At 40.7% G+C, this 12,538-nt stretch overlaps 1 protein-coding gene across 2 annotated transcripts; it reads right to left on the reverse strand.

Annotated features, from left to right (window-relative positions):
* Nucleotides 1-8,417: 8,417 nt before the first annotated feature.
* On the reverse strand, nt 8,418-10,819 carry LOC133133871 (olfactory receptor 8D1-like). Of its 2 annotated transcripts, XM_061250138.1 has the most exons (3): nt 10,407-10,819; nt 10,046-10,140; nt 8,418-9,937 (listed from the first exon to the last, which is right to left on the reverse strand). In XM_061250138.1, the coding sequence occupies exons 2-3, from the start codon at nt 10,104-10,106 to the stop codon at nt 9,132-9,134; spliced, it is 867 nt and encodes a 288-aa protein (XP_061106122.1). In that variant the 5' UTR covers nt 10,107-10,140; nt 10,407-10,819; the 3' UTR covers nt 8,418-9,131. The 2 variants fall into 2 exon arrangements, with proteins under 2 accessions (XP_061106122.1, XP_061106121.1); XM_061250137.1 differs by having other exon boundaries at nt 8,418-10,140.
* Nucleotides 10,820-12,538: the final 1,719 nt, after the last annotated feature.

Here is a 12,538-nt window from a genome sequence, read left to right on the forward strand (position 1 = left end):
GTCTCTGTGACTTGTGTATCAGTATTTTAGTTGGCTAGGTAAGCAGTGTTTGGATAGTTAACTTTGGTGACTTTTGCTCTGTTTGTTTGTTTGTTCAAAAAAAAAAAAAAAAAATCTTTGTTGTACAGGTAGCAGTTGAAATTGTACTTACCTCTAGGGTCTTTCAGCGAACTTATCCCTGGTTATGGGTATGCACTTTGTTGTACGTCGCTCTGGATAAGAGCGTCTGCCAAATGCCAGTAATGTAATGTAATGCATGTAAAATGGATAATCAGGAGGGAAGTTTCATGATAACTGCAACATAATAAAACATAAGGGTAATCTGTTTGGTATGGATGTGATCCGGTAAATACAAAGAATCGGATGAGATACATTTCATACCGAATGGAGTTTAATAAACCATAGTTTCAGTAACTCAAGGGAAAACCTGCATGTCCTCTCTTGGTAATCATCTCATTTTCCGAACTTAACAACCCCCAAGGGTGGGGGTCTGAATTCCAGATTTGCCGTCTGGTTGTAAATGTATGATTTGGCATAAAAGCAAGGGAGACAAACCAATCTGGGAAGATCGCATTCGACTTCCCACACAGCACGTTCTATGTATGTGTAGCAACGGAAGATCGCATTTGACTTCCCACACAACATGTCTTGTGTATGTATGTATGTATGTGTAGCAGCGGAAGATCGCATTCGACTTCCCACATGGCATATTATACATATATATATGTTCTGTGTTTGTGTGTAGCCAAAGCAGGCTAGGTATGATGTGTAAAACCCAACGCTAACCCAACGACGGAATTTAGCGAGGGCTGAAGGTATCAGCGTGCTCGTCCTTCTGGTGTTGCTGAAAGAATACTAATAGGGTTAAAAAGTAGTGGCCCCTATGCAGACAGTCTAGATCAGCTAATAAACAAACCACGATACAAAGGCAGTAGTACCACTCTGCCTTCCGCTCTTTACTGGTCCGGGCTGACCCAGAATCTCCACAATAGGGCCAATAGATTCACCTTCGTTTATCTGACTCCATTTTAGAATAATAATTTAGATTAGTTATCCACATTAGGTGGATATCGTATTCATAATTTTGACTTGATCGCTATAGGAATCCTGTACTGAGAAGAACTCGCTGAACAATCCTCTGCTGGTACCACCGCATGTCACATCGCGCGTTATGTGCACATCTCACGAACTGACTAGCTATCTGTAGTCATTACAGAGGTCGCAGGAATAGCTACTCTCGGGTATATCTGTTTACAGCCTAGGGACCCAAGCAGACCAACATAGCTACGGCTGTGCTCGACATGAATGAACTACCATGCGGAGGCGAGGGATTTACCAACATAGGTCTACGGGTGCTATACGCCGTGATACAGTAAGTGGAAATAATCATCCTCCCTAGACCAGTTCGAGGGGGTAAACCAAGCATTCCCTGTATAACTTTGAGTGTCAGTAAGGAAAACCAAACAGATCAAGTTTTAACAGTTTATTTTACCAGGCAGGTTACATACACGTAATTGCATACTAGTTCCAAATAAAAAACATTACAATGCAAACCAAATTACGGAGTCTTAAAAGTCATACCTGGTAATAAAAGCTACATACGGGAGTCTGGCTACAGACACCCTGTACATAGAAATTACGTGCATGGAGTGCACGGGAGGCTGATTGCATTCTCCCAGATTGCTTAGTTTGCTGTCCTTAAATCCAAAATCTGGCCTTTGATGTTAACCATCTGTAATTTGGAGCCACGCCTCCCCAGGAAGCGCAGGGGGGTTGAGGCACATGGCTTTCACTGGGGCAGAGCTCCACACAGCTTCTCCTGGTTGGTTATGATGTACAGGGTTTGCTGTTGCAGAAATAAAACCATTGCACCAGTCGCACTGAAACAATCAGAATAATACCAAACATGAATATTATCTAAACTGACTTTGTCATGAAACATCCAATGCTGTACACATCATTTAGTGACTGAGTAAAAGAGAGAGAGAGCAATAAAGGGGGGTTTGAAGGGAATAATGGGCCCAACAGGCCGTGCCCTCTGAAACCTTCCTGTGCCGTAAAGGATGTTGCCCCGTCGTAACGAGTTTTACGGCTGGAGGCCTGAGTCTTCCCCCACAGGCTCCTGCCCGTATGGGGGGGGGATAGTGGGGGTTAGTGATGCATGCTCCTAAATTACTTTACAGCCACATATTCCACAATACCAGAGGAAGCCAGCAAGCTGACCAGCCCGGAGTGATAATGCCAGATGTCGGCCTTACAGATTCCCCTCTTGACCCCATGGGGCAAACATAACACACTCCCAAGGGGTTACTATGAAGGCCGTGGCTGTGTATGTAATTCCCTGCGGCTTGGGGTCTCAGTCCCGACATTGTCGGCAGCTGCAGGGGCTGAGCACCAAAGCAGCATGGGTAAAGGAGCTTAAGGGGAGGATGATAGTTTTGGTGATGACGGACCCTCAGAACACCCAGTCCCACCAGTCCCACCATGTGTAGGCGTCCTGAGCAGAGCTGGTAGAGGAGCCAGCCCTGGACAACCTGTTGCACCAGGTCCATTAGGTCAGTTAGAGACCACGCACACTGTCCAAAAGAGTGTCTTTCTACCACAGAGAGACGTCCACCTCCAGCGGAATTCTCCTCAGAACGCAGATCTGATCCCTTGTGAAGTCCTCAATCACTTCCAGTTGGTGAAGTGACTTGCTGGACAGGTCAGACCTCCACCTGTGAAGGAACTCATCTCGCTGGTGACGTACTACTGTGGGTGAGACACCTGGATGATTTCAGGATGGCCATCCAAAAACTGAACACTGATACATCTGGTGTCATAATGGGAAAAAGATGGTTATGCCTATAGATGATAGTAGGATGTTTCATGACAATCAGTGCGAGTGGTGAATATGGCTTCTATGCCCCTTATAGTGATATCCACCAATACGGAGATCTAATTTATATACCTGATTCTGCACTACTACGCGGGTTGAGCGTATGGTAGTGGAATTTGGATAGACCAGGTTTGGGTAAATCGAAAGAAAGAAAACGAAGAATCCGATACAATCGGTACAGTTATTTGCAACAAACATATAAACATTACATACATACATAAATGCTGTGGGTAATGAATATTTTCCCTTTGTTCTGACACAATTCCCCTATGTCAGTCTAAGGCTTCAATGAGCTCCCTTAAGACATGACTAGGAGACTTGTGCAGACAAAGGTCCAGAATATTTTGTATGATAGCAGTAAGCAAATCCTCAGCATATGTTCTGCAGGCTAAGTCACGCTCGATGGTACGGGTCTGATGAAAAAGGAAATGGCTGATAGAATTGAAGCGCCTGCGCTCCAATTCTTACTGATTGGAATATATTTTTATTTATTATTGATTTTATGTTTGAAACCAGTGGCCACTGGGTTGCCAAACATGCTGAAAATTAGGATTATTAATTATCCTATAAATATTTGGACGATAAGTCTAAATACTCAGAAACTAAATCATCTATTCAGGGTGAATATCTGCATAAATCCAGATATCTAATTCAAGAATTGATCCTAAACAAAGAGATCAAAACATACCAAATTATACACTTCATTGGGAGTGCAGGTTCACTGTTCTAAAAGACAAGTGACACAACAGGTGACAGACAAAGTGGGGGAGGAAAGACAACAATCATGAAGACAACAGTGGAAAGCTAGGAGGGAATGACCCATAAGCCAGTCTTTGCCAAAAATGACCCCCCTTATGAAGTTTTAATGCCCAGGGAATAAAACAAGAGAAGAAATTGCTTCTACTCATTATTTTTAAATTTGCTTAAGCATTTTCCATTTGGAACACCTTCTTCCAAAATATAAGCCAATTTATTTCCCCTAGGTTATAAATACCTCTCTGGTCGTAAACGTCTTCCCCAGCAGTGACAGATGAGGCTGGCCACTGTTAGGTCAGTAAACTTTAAGGGTAAATTTTTGTCATTGACTGGTTTATCTGTGGTCTAGGGAATATTCTAATATATATACTTTGTGTTAGTGGGAGAAACCACACAAACATACAATTAGATTTAGGTACACGCATGCCTCAGTTAATCTAACTGGCACCCAAGTAAGTATGTTAGTTTTCCTAACATTTCCTAAATGGCATGCAAAGATGTGCAGTATACCGTATTCAATCGTATAAATCCTCTGCTTTCACAGTGGTGCAGCTAGAGGACACAAAGTGAAACAGAGGAAACAATATGGTGCACCAAGATGCACTATACGTTTGGCCTATGCCTATATATCATTAAATTTATCCGATAGGACAAATTATATAATCAGGGATTTCATCCTGTTTTACTACAGATGTATCCCCACTAGGGCAAAGCCTATGTGACATCTATTATAGAGCATTTAGTACATTTCATTTTACTTATGTCTATAACAAATATTTCACAAACTATAGCCTATGTATTTAATTATAAGTATACAACTGTTACTGATACAGGTAGCACAGGCCAGAGGACTCAGCTCAGAAAGACAGAAGTTCTGTGAGGCGACACCCGACACCAGTCTCAGAGGTCTTGCATAGGCCCACATGCAGCTGATTCCCCAACCTTGTAGCAGCGCATCAGAGGGTTGGAGACTTGTGTCCGCTGTGGCACCCAGCGGCCCTGTGACGTAACATCAGGCCCAGTACACAGAGGTATAGTGACCACTGGTACAGGCCTCCCAAACTCTGCTTCTAGAGCTGGAAGTTAAAACCTAGGCTATGCTCCTGACTCAGCAACTCATAATTATATACTTAAATAAGATGGAGAAGCTTGCCACCTTTAACAGAGCTCAAACTTACTCCACAGTTAATATAATATATATGTGCATGTTGTCATATTGCACATCTACGGGCAGCCATCAAAAATAATACTTATACCTTCAACTGTGACATGCTTGTTTCTAAAACTGTTCATACTGTAGCCTATTTGCTGTTTAAGCTAATAGTCACAGTAACACAGCACAGTTACAAAAACATCCATACCAGCATTTCTCTCTCTCTGCCCTCTACCATGATCGCGCTACATACCCTGAGGGGTAGTAACCTGCAAATATGGCTGGTTTCTACGGTCCCAGGCCTGTCCGGGATATGTCGATCCCCTAAACAGTATTCATGCAGCAAAATAACACAACTCTCCCTAGCATTACTGATAGAAAAAAACCATGTTACTCACCACACCAATGATCGCAAAACCGGATGGAAGGAAAACCACACACCCGGGGTAACGAGTATCATGCCGGGTTGCACAACACCACCAGAAGGAACTTCAGACACCTCACCCCTTGTAAGCCTCAAATCTTACACGGATGAAAGCAGTTCACGTCGGCATACGAATCTTACATGAATGGAATTAGATCACGTCGAGGTCACCAACTGTAAAACCCAACGCTAACCCAACGACGGAATTTAGCGAGGGCTGAAGGTATCAGCGTGCTCGTCCTTCTGGTGTTGCTGAAAGAATACTAATAGGGTTAAAAAGTAGTGGCCCCTATGCAGACAGTCTAGATCAGCTAATAAACAAACCACGATACAAAGGCAGTAGTACCACTCTGCCTTCCGCTCTTTACTGGTCTGGGCTGACCCAGAATCTCCACAATAGGGCCAATAGATTCACCTTCGTTTATCTGACTCCATTTTAGAATAATAATTTAGATTAGTTATCCACATTAGGTGGATGTCGTATTTATAATTTGATTTACTCCATCTCTATCTCTATTCTTAATTTGTGTATTTTGTAATTGACCATTGGTATTCTAAAGCTAATAACCTACCTGTCTGTGAATAAACTATTTTGTTTGTAACTTGCATGATCTCCATGACTCTAATTCATCTTTTACCTTTTCAGCCTGAATTACAACTGAATACTCAGGGGGAAAGAGTGACTAAAGACTGACTGAGCAGCGGCTTGGTACATTCGTGGTTGTTTTCAAGCTGGGAAAGCCAGTCAAGTTCTGCCCATACAAAGGGTTGGTGGAGCATGGCTCTTGTAATTTGGTGCGAAGGGAACCAATGGGCGTTTCTACGCCGGTTCCTGTCAAGTTAACTCTAAGGAGCCCTGTAAATGCACGCCGACCTGTGCTCGCAGCTATCATGGCTGTATATACCATGTATTGTGTTGGCTAGACCCTCAGCCTCTGAGTTCTCCGCCGAACTGAGATTTCAGCAATAATGCTAATGCCGGGAGCATATATTGAGTAATGGTGGTGCAAGAGTCGAGTGTAATCACTCCCGAGGTTCGCGTATGTTTCAAACCCAAATTTCTCAATTATATCTTAAATGGAGTCAGATAACGAAGGTAGATGTATTGACCCTACTGTGGAGATTCTTGGTCGGCCCAGACCAGTAAAGAGCGGAAGGCAGAGTGGTACTACTGTCTTTGTAACGTGGTTAATTCATTAGCTGATCTAGACTCTCCGCATAGCGGTCATTACGATTTAACCCCACTAATATTCTTCCAGCAGCACCAGAAGGACAAGCATGCAAACCCCTTCGGCCCTTGTTAAATTCCGTCATTGGGTTAGCGTGGGGTTTTACAGTGTTATTATTGTATATTTGTATAAATTGTATATTTATTATTTTCCAATATTCACATCTGGTCCTCTGTTTGTTCTTTCATAGTTCATTGCATTCGTCTTCCCCTCTGTCGTAATGTACTCTGAGCCCGAGTCACTCCCCTGTCGGGTGGTATTGGAATTTTCCGGTTTCCCACGATTCCTTCCAAGTCTCGTTTTTCACTTACTTCCTGCCTTTCTCCAGTTATGTGTGTGTATGGCACTAATCTACTAATAACTACTAACATAGATTTTATACGGTTCTAAATAATATTAACACACTAATCGTCTGTCTAACTAACTTACTAACAGTCACTAGTTTTAGGTAATAGTAATTTAATCACATTAACTAAACAAACTAACTCCACCTCTTTTTCGATATTTCTCTATTACTCCACCTCTCTGTTCTATCTCTACTTGCTTGCCTTGATTCAGTGAAGTGTTTGCACCTGTTCTCCCCTGTCACTATGTCCCTTAATTCTGTGCAATTGTGTACTCCCTACTCCAGAGCCATTTGTATTACATAGGTGTGTTTGTGATTCCAGTCCTCGTTTTTGGTTCCCTCATTATTGTATGATTACCTGTTCATGTTTCTCCCCTGATGTTTATTTGTTAGATCATCCCCACTCCCTTGCCTCGCACACTTTGTCTCGTCCCTTTGTGTATTTCAACCCTGGTCTCAGTTGTAGTCCTTGTCAGAATGTTGATCAATATTCAGAGCCGATTTCTTGTGAGCCTGTTTATTTGACATTTGCATTTTTGGTTTTTGATCTTTGCCCTTTTGTACCTTTGCATTACTGGTCATCTGGATTTTTGACTTTGGACTGTTTACTCACTATTCTTTTGCATCTTGATTTTGGCATTGTTTGTTCTCTTATTTAACTGCCTTTTGATACTGGACTGAATAAACAACGATATCTAAATATCCCATGGTCTGCTTTTGGGTCTCCTGAACAATACATAACACCCAGTCCCACAGGCTGAGTGAAGAGTTGCAGTCATTTGGCATCTGGCAAGAACACTCACTTCCAGCAAATGTTCAAAATGACTCATAGTGGTATTTTAAGGGGGCAGCCACATTGACTGCATATGCACAGGAACACTCAGTTTGCAAATCGCCCTCACCAAATCTCCACATTACATACCACATTGCAAACTAGCCAATCTGTAGCAAGATAGCGCTTTCAACCTGAAACACAAACACAAATCACATCCTCCATCAGGTGGCTAAACACTCAGCTTGCCACCTTTGCAATATCTTACGTGCTATTAAAACATAGGACAGTGTGGAACATTAGGAAAGCTTTGTGTCTGTGTTGGTGGTTGGCTTATCATACAAACACACATCTGGAAGCATTATTTGTTCATACATTAAGCTAAATTTCTATCTAAATGCTTCATGCACTGAGTACATGTTTTGTATATGTAGCTAAGTGATTTATACATCTTGTTAAATATTTAGCTAAAAGTTCTATGTACTTAAATATTTCTTTAAATTTAACTTAATGCTTAAACATTTAATTAAAAGTCCAAAAGCACTAAATAATGAAACACTTAGCTTACATTATTTTAAGTTTAATATTATATTTATATTAGTTTAAATGCAAATGCAAGGAAGCTGCATTATGAACAAAATAAATAAAAATAGAAAACTAAAATAATACATTAAAGTTATAGCATTTAATGCAGCATTTGGCATAGTATAGAACACTTTATTGTGTGATAATATATTAATTTTGACGGGGCCACCATTCTTGACAGCCAAGAAGTGCAAGCGGAGAATTATATTTATTTGCATAATTTTATTGGCAGAGCTGAAATTGTATAGTTCCCTTATCAACCCTCTCCCCCTCCTCTTTCTTACACATAGGCCTACATACATACATGCTTGTTTGCAAACACATACAAACGTGCACAAACTACTCTTCTGCAACAATACAAATGCAATACAACCGCGCTCCATAGCAAGACATAACTGTGATAACATGTCAACATGTCAATATGTATCTCCACAAGCATTGCACACCAATTAAATTATAGTACATCAACATTACAGATTAAAAAATAGATGTTTTGCGTATTATTTTTCTTGTTTAATTTTTATTATTTTAGATTTTGTTCATGGCCCTGGGCACTTCAAAACATTATTTTTCAAAATATGACAAAACATACTGGTCACCTGCTCAAGCAAAACATACTATAGTGGTTGAAAATCGTGGAAGCTGTCTTTAAAACTTCTTGTCCTGTTCAGATCAGGTGGTTTAAGTCATATTTATTGCGGTTCTCCAGTGTTAATAGTTCACAGATCTCAACCAGGAGTATTTGAGCTAATTTAAGTTTGAATTAAAGACTGGGACTTTCCGGGACTTTTATCGGTCATAAAATAGCAAGGCAGTCTCCAATTCGCGTGTTTCTCTTTGTGTTATGTTGATCCTAAATGCTGAGCCGAAAGCTGTACTGGATCGCTTGCAGTCTTATTTAAGAAGTCTACTGGGTTCCTTCTAGGTAAAAAAAGGCTTATCGCCTATTTTCTTGACCCTTGACCCTAACTCATGAGCTCATGATTTATCAACTGCTGGGAGAAGTTTTCATTTTCAGAAAACTGATTTTCAGGTACTTTTTAATTTGCTCCAATATCTCTTCGGTTTTCAGAGAGTATATAATTGGGTTTATAAGTGGAGGAATACAGGTAGCCAGGGACGTGTTAATAATTCTGGTGTCCGTATCAATGTTCACATTGACCCATGCCACGATGTAGGTCATGTAAAAGGGAGCGAAACATATAGCAACCAACATTAAGTGCGAAGAACACGTTTTAAACGCTTTCCACCTTCCCTCTGACGATTTAATCTTCAAAATGGCGTTAATAATGAACATGTATGAGGCAGCTATGAAGGCAGAAGGAGCAAAGTAAAAGACTACAATGTTACTAATGGCCATAAACCAGTTTTTAGTATAATCACCGCAAGCAATCTTAAAGACCGGTCCGTGATCACAGAAGAAGCTGTTGACAATAGTCGATTTACAATACTTCAGTGGGAGAATCAAGGCAGCCATCGCCACATACATGATGAACGGAATTGTCCAAGCCACAATAATAATCAGCATCATTTTACAGTGGGTATTTATAACATTGCATCTTAATGGGAAACATATAGCGATGACCCTGTCGTAGGCTAAAACACAGAGAGAAAATGATTCCATCGCTGCAAAGTAATGACCGAAGAATATTTGTGCTATGCAAGGGTTGTAATACACGAATTTTGAATCAAAGATAAACATATGGATAGCTTGGGGAATGAGAGCGGAGCTGAGACAAATGTCCACCACAGCCAGGCTGAACACGGCCATGTACTTGGGCGTGTGGAGGGTTTCTGTGAAGCATATGATTAACATCAAGATTGCATTTGACACAAGTGTCACGACGTAAACAACCGCCAGAAATATAAAATAATATTCTCCTTTTTTTAGCGCGTAGAAACCTCTTATGTAGAATCCGACCGGGCGGGTGACGTTACTCAAGTCTTGCGCTGTTGTTTCCATTGACTTCCGGCTTTACTTCTGTTTTCAATCTGAACTACGAAAACAAAACAAAAAACAGACGAACTACATTCAAGTTAAGAGCAATTTCACATTCCCTCGGAGTGACACTTATTAGGTTATTAAGAATATTATTTTATTTGCGTTCGTAAGGTCTCCATATCATATGTTGAAAAATCATTGGACAAAATTCGTCCCAGAACGTGCTAGCAAATAGGTAACTTGCTTAAGGATATCACGGAACTTACTGCAATCTTTAAGCGTAAAGTTCGAACATATTCCTTTCAAGAAAACTATACATACTTGTTAGAAGGGATGAAACGCAACGTCAGGGCAGCATGTACAGTCCAGGCTGAACTCTGAAGAATGATCCGCACAAGTCATACTTTTATAGCCAGTGCGGGAGGACAGGCAGGATGATAATACAACTCTTGGGGTTCACCTAGCCTATGTGATCAACTAGTTAACTTTGTCTACTGCACAAAAGCTGCAGGATAATTAGCCGTATTTGCAAGCCGCGTCTCTTGTGGTGCAATTAAATAGGCATTTTCTTAATATAGATGTAACATAAAATAGCTCATCTCTCCGAATGCGGTGTTTATCTGAAGTCTAATTCGGCTCAGAAATTATCCTGTCCATATCCTTTGTCGGGTTCAATCTACTGGCATTTCCGCATGTGCATGACCCACGCTTGGTTGGGGTGCAGAACCATATAGACAGAGGTTTGTGTGTGTGTGTGTGTGTGTGTGTGTGTGTGTGTGTGTGTGTGTGTGTGTGTGTGTGTGCGTGTGTGTGGGGTTCCCTTTTCTGCTAATGACTGCTCAGTCACTGCCCGTTTCCGCCGCAGTCTGAAGACTAATTTCTTCACACTGCATCTGTATTACTCTGCTGGAGTACCCTAATCTAGTATCACTTGTATGTCACCTGTATATCATATTCCAGCCCTCTCGTTGTACTCTGAATTTTAATGTAGGCTCTCCCATTTACCTTTTCTTTTGTTTGACATACTTACTGACTTGATCTGTTCACCATGTGTGCTCCATTTGATGGTGTTCTGGTTACAATAAATGCCCTTAACCCTGCATTGGTCCAGGGGAGGATTGTTTCCTGCTTAGTCTAACCAACTGTACGTCGCTCTGTATAAGAGCGTCTGCCAAATGCCATTAATGTAATGTAATTGCATACCAGTCGTATAACAATAGATCAATATTCCAGATGAAAAAATATATCCAGTTTAGCATATTTTTGGTTTTATTTTGATTAATTTTTTAAAATATATTTGTTCATAGTCTAGTGCACTGCAAGATATTATTTTCCAAAATTATTACAAGAAAATAATTCTGGTCAATATAACTCCGTAAACGCACACTAGATTTGAAAAAGAATAGTTGACGAGTGGTTTCTATCACATTTTCTGCGTTTCTCCACTGCTAAAAGACAATCACAGCCGTGCATATTTGAGTCTAAGTGTGAATGAAAGACTGAGAAAGTAAGTAGCAACATTGTCTGCAATTCGCGTGTTTCCGTTTATGTTACGTTGATCTTGACTGCTGGCTCTATCAGTAGCCTAACGTGGACCGCTTATTCATATTTAGTCTCCTGGACCTATTTCCACTTCCTTTATATTTGTTCTAGGATGTTCCTATAAACAGTGCAATCTAACGATAAAGCAGAATGTAATCTTTCAGAACAATATTAAATTCGATTTTGTTTCTACGTTATTTTTATGTCTAACCAGAGATGAAATTGAAGCGCAGTTGAGGCTTATATTTATGAGTATAAACATTCATTAAATGATGTGAGACTTGGGGGAAATTCCAATGGTACATGCAACTATTGCACTCTTCCAGTGGTTCTCAATCTCGGTTCTGGGGTCCCCTGTGTGTGCTGGTTTTTGCTGCAGCCAACTTGCTTACTGTCCTGTTCCACTGAAAAAAAAAAAACCTTTCAGGATAATACCATCTTTTGACTGATTACACCATATATACAGTGGTGTGGAAAAAGTGTTTGCCCCCTTCCTGATTTTTTTTTTTTTTTTGCATGTTTGTCACACTTAAATGTTTCAGATCAAACAAATTTAAATATTAGTCAAAGACAACACAAGTAAACACAAAATGCTGTTTTTAAATGAAGGTTTTTATTATTAAGGGAGAAAAAAAAATCCAAACCTACATGGCCCTGTGTGAAAAAGTGATTGTCTCTTACAGCGCTGTGGAGGAATTTTGGCCCACTCATCTTTGCAGAATTGTTGTAATTCAGCCACATTGGAGGGTTTTCGAGCATGAACCGCCCTTTTAAGGTCATGCCACAGCATCTCAATAGGATTCAGGTCAGGACTTTGACTAGGGCACTCCAAAGTCTTCATTTTGTTTTTCTTCAGCCATTCAGAGGTGGACTTGCTGGTGTGTTTTGGATCATTTTCCTGCTGTAGAACC

The sequence above is a fragment of the Conger conger genome, chromosome 7, assembly GCF_963514075.1.
Source record: "Conger conger chromosome 7, fConCon1.1, whole genome shotgun sequence".
NCBI classification, from domain to species: Eukaryota; Metazoa; Chordata; class Actinopteri; order Anguilliformes; family Congridae; genus Conger; species Conger conger.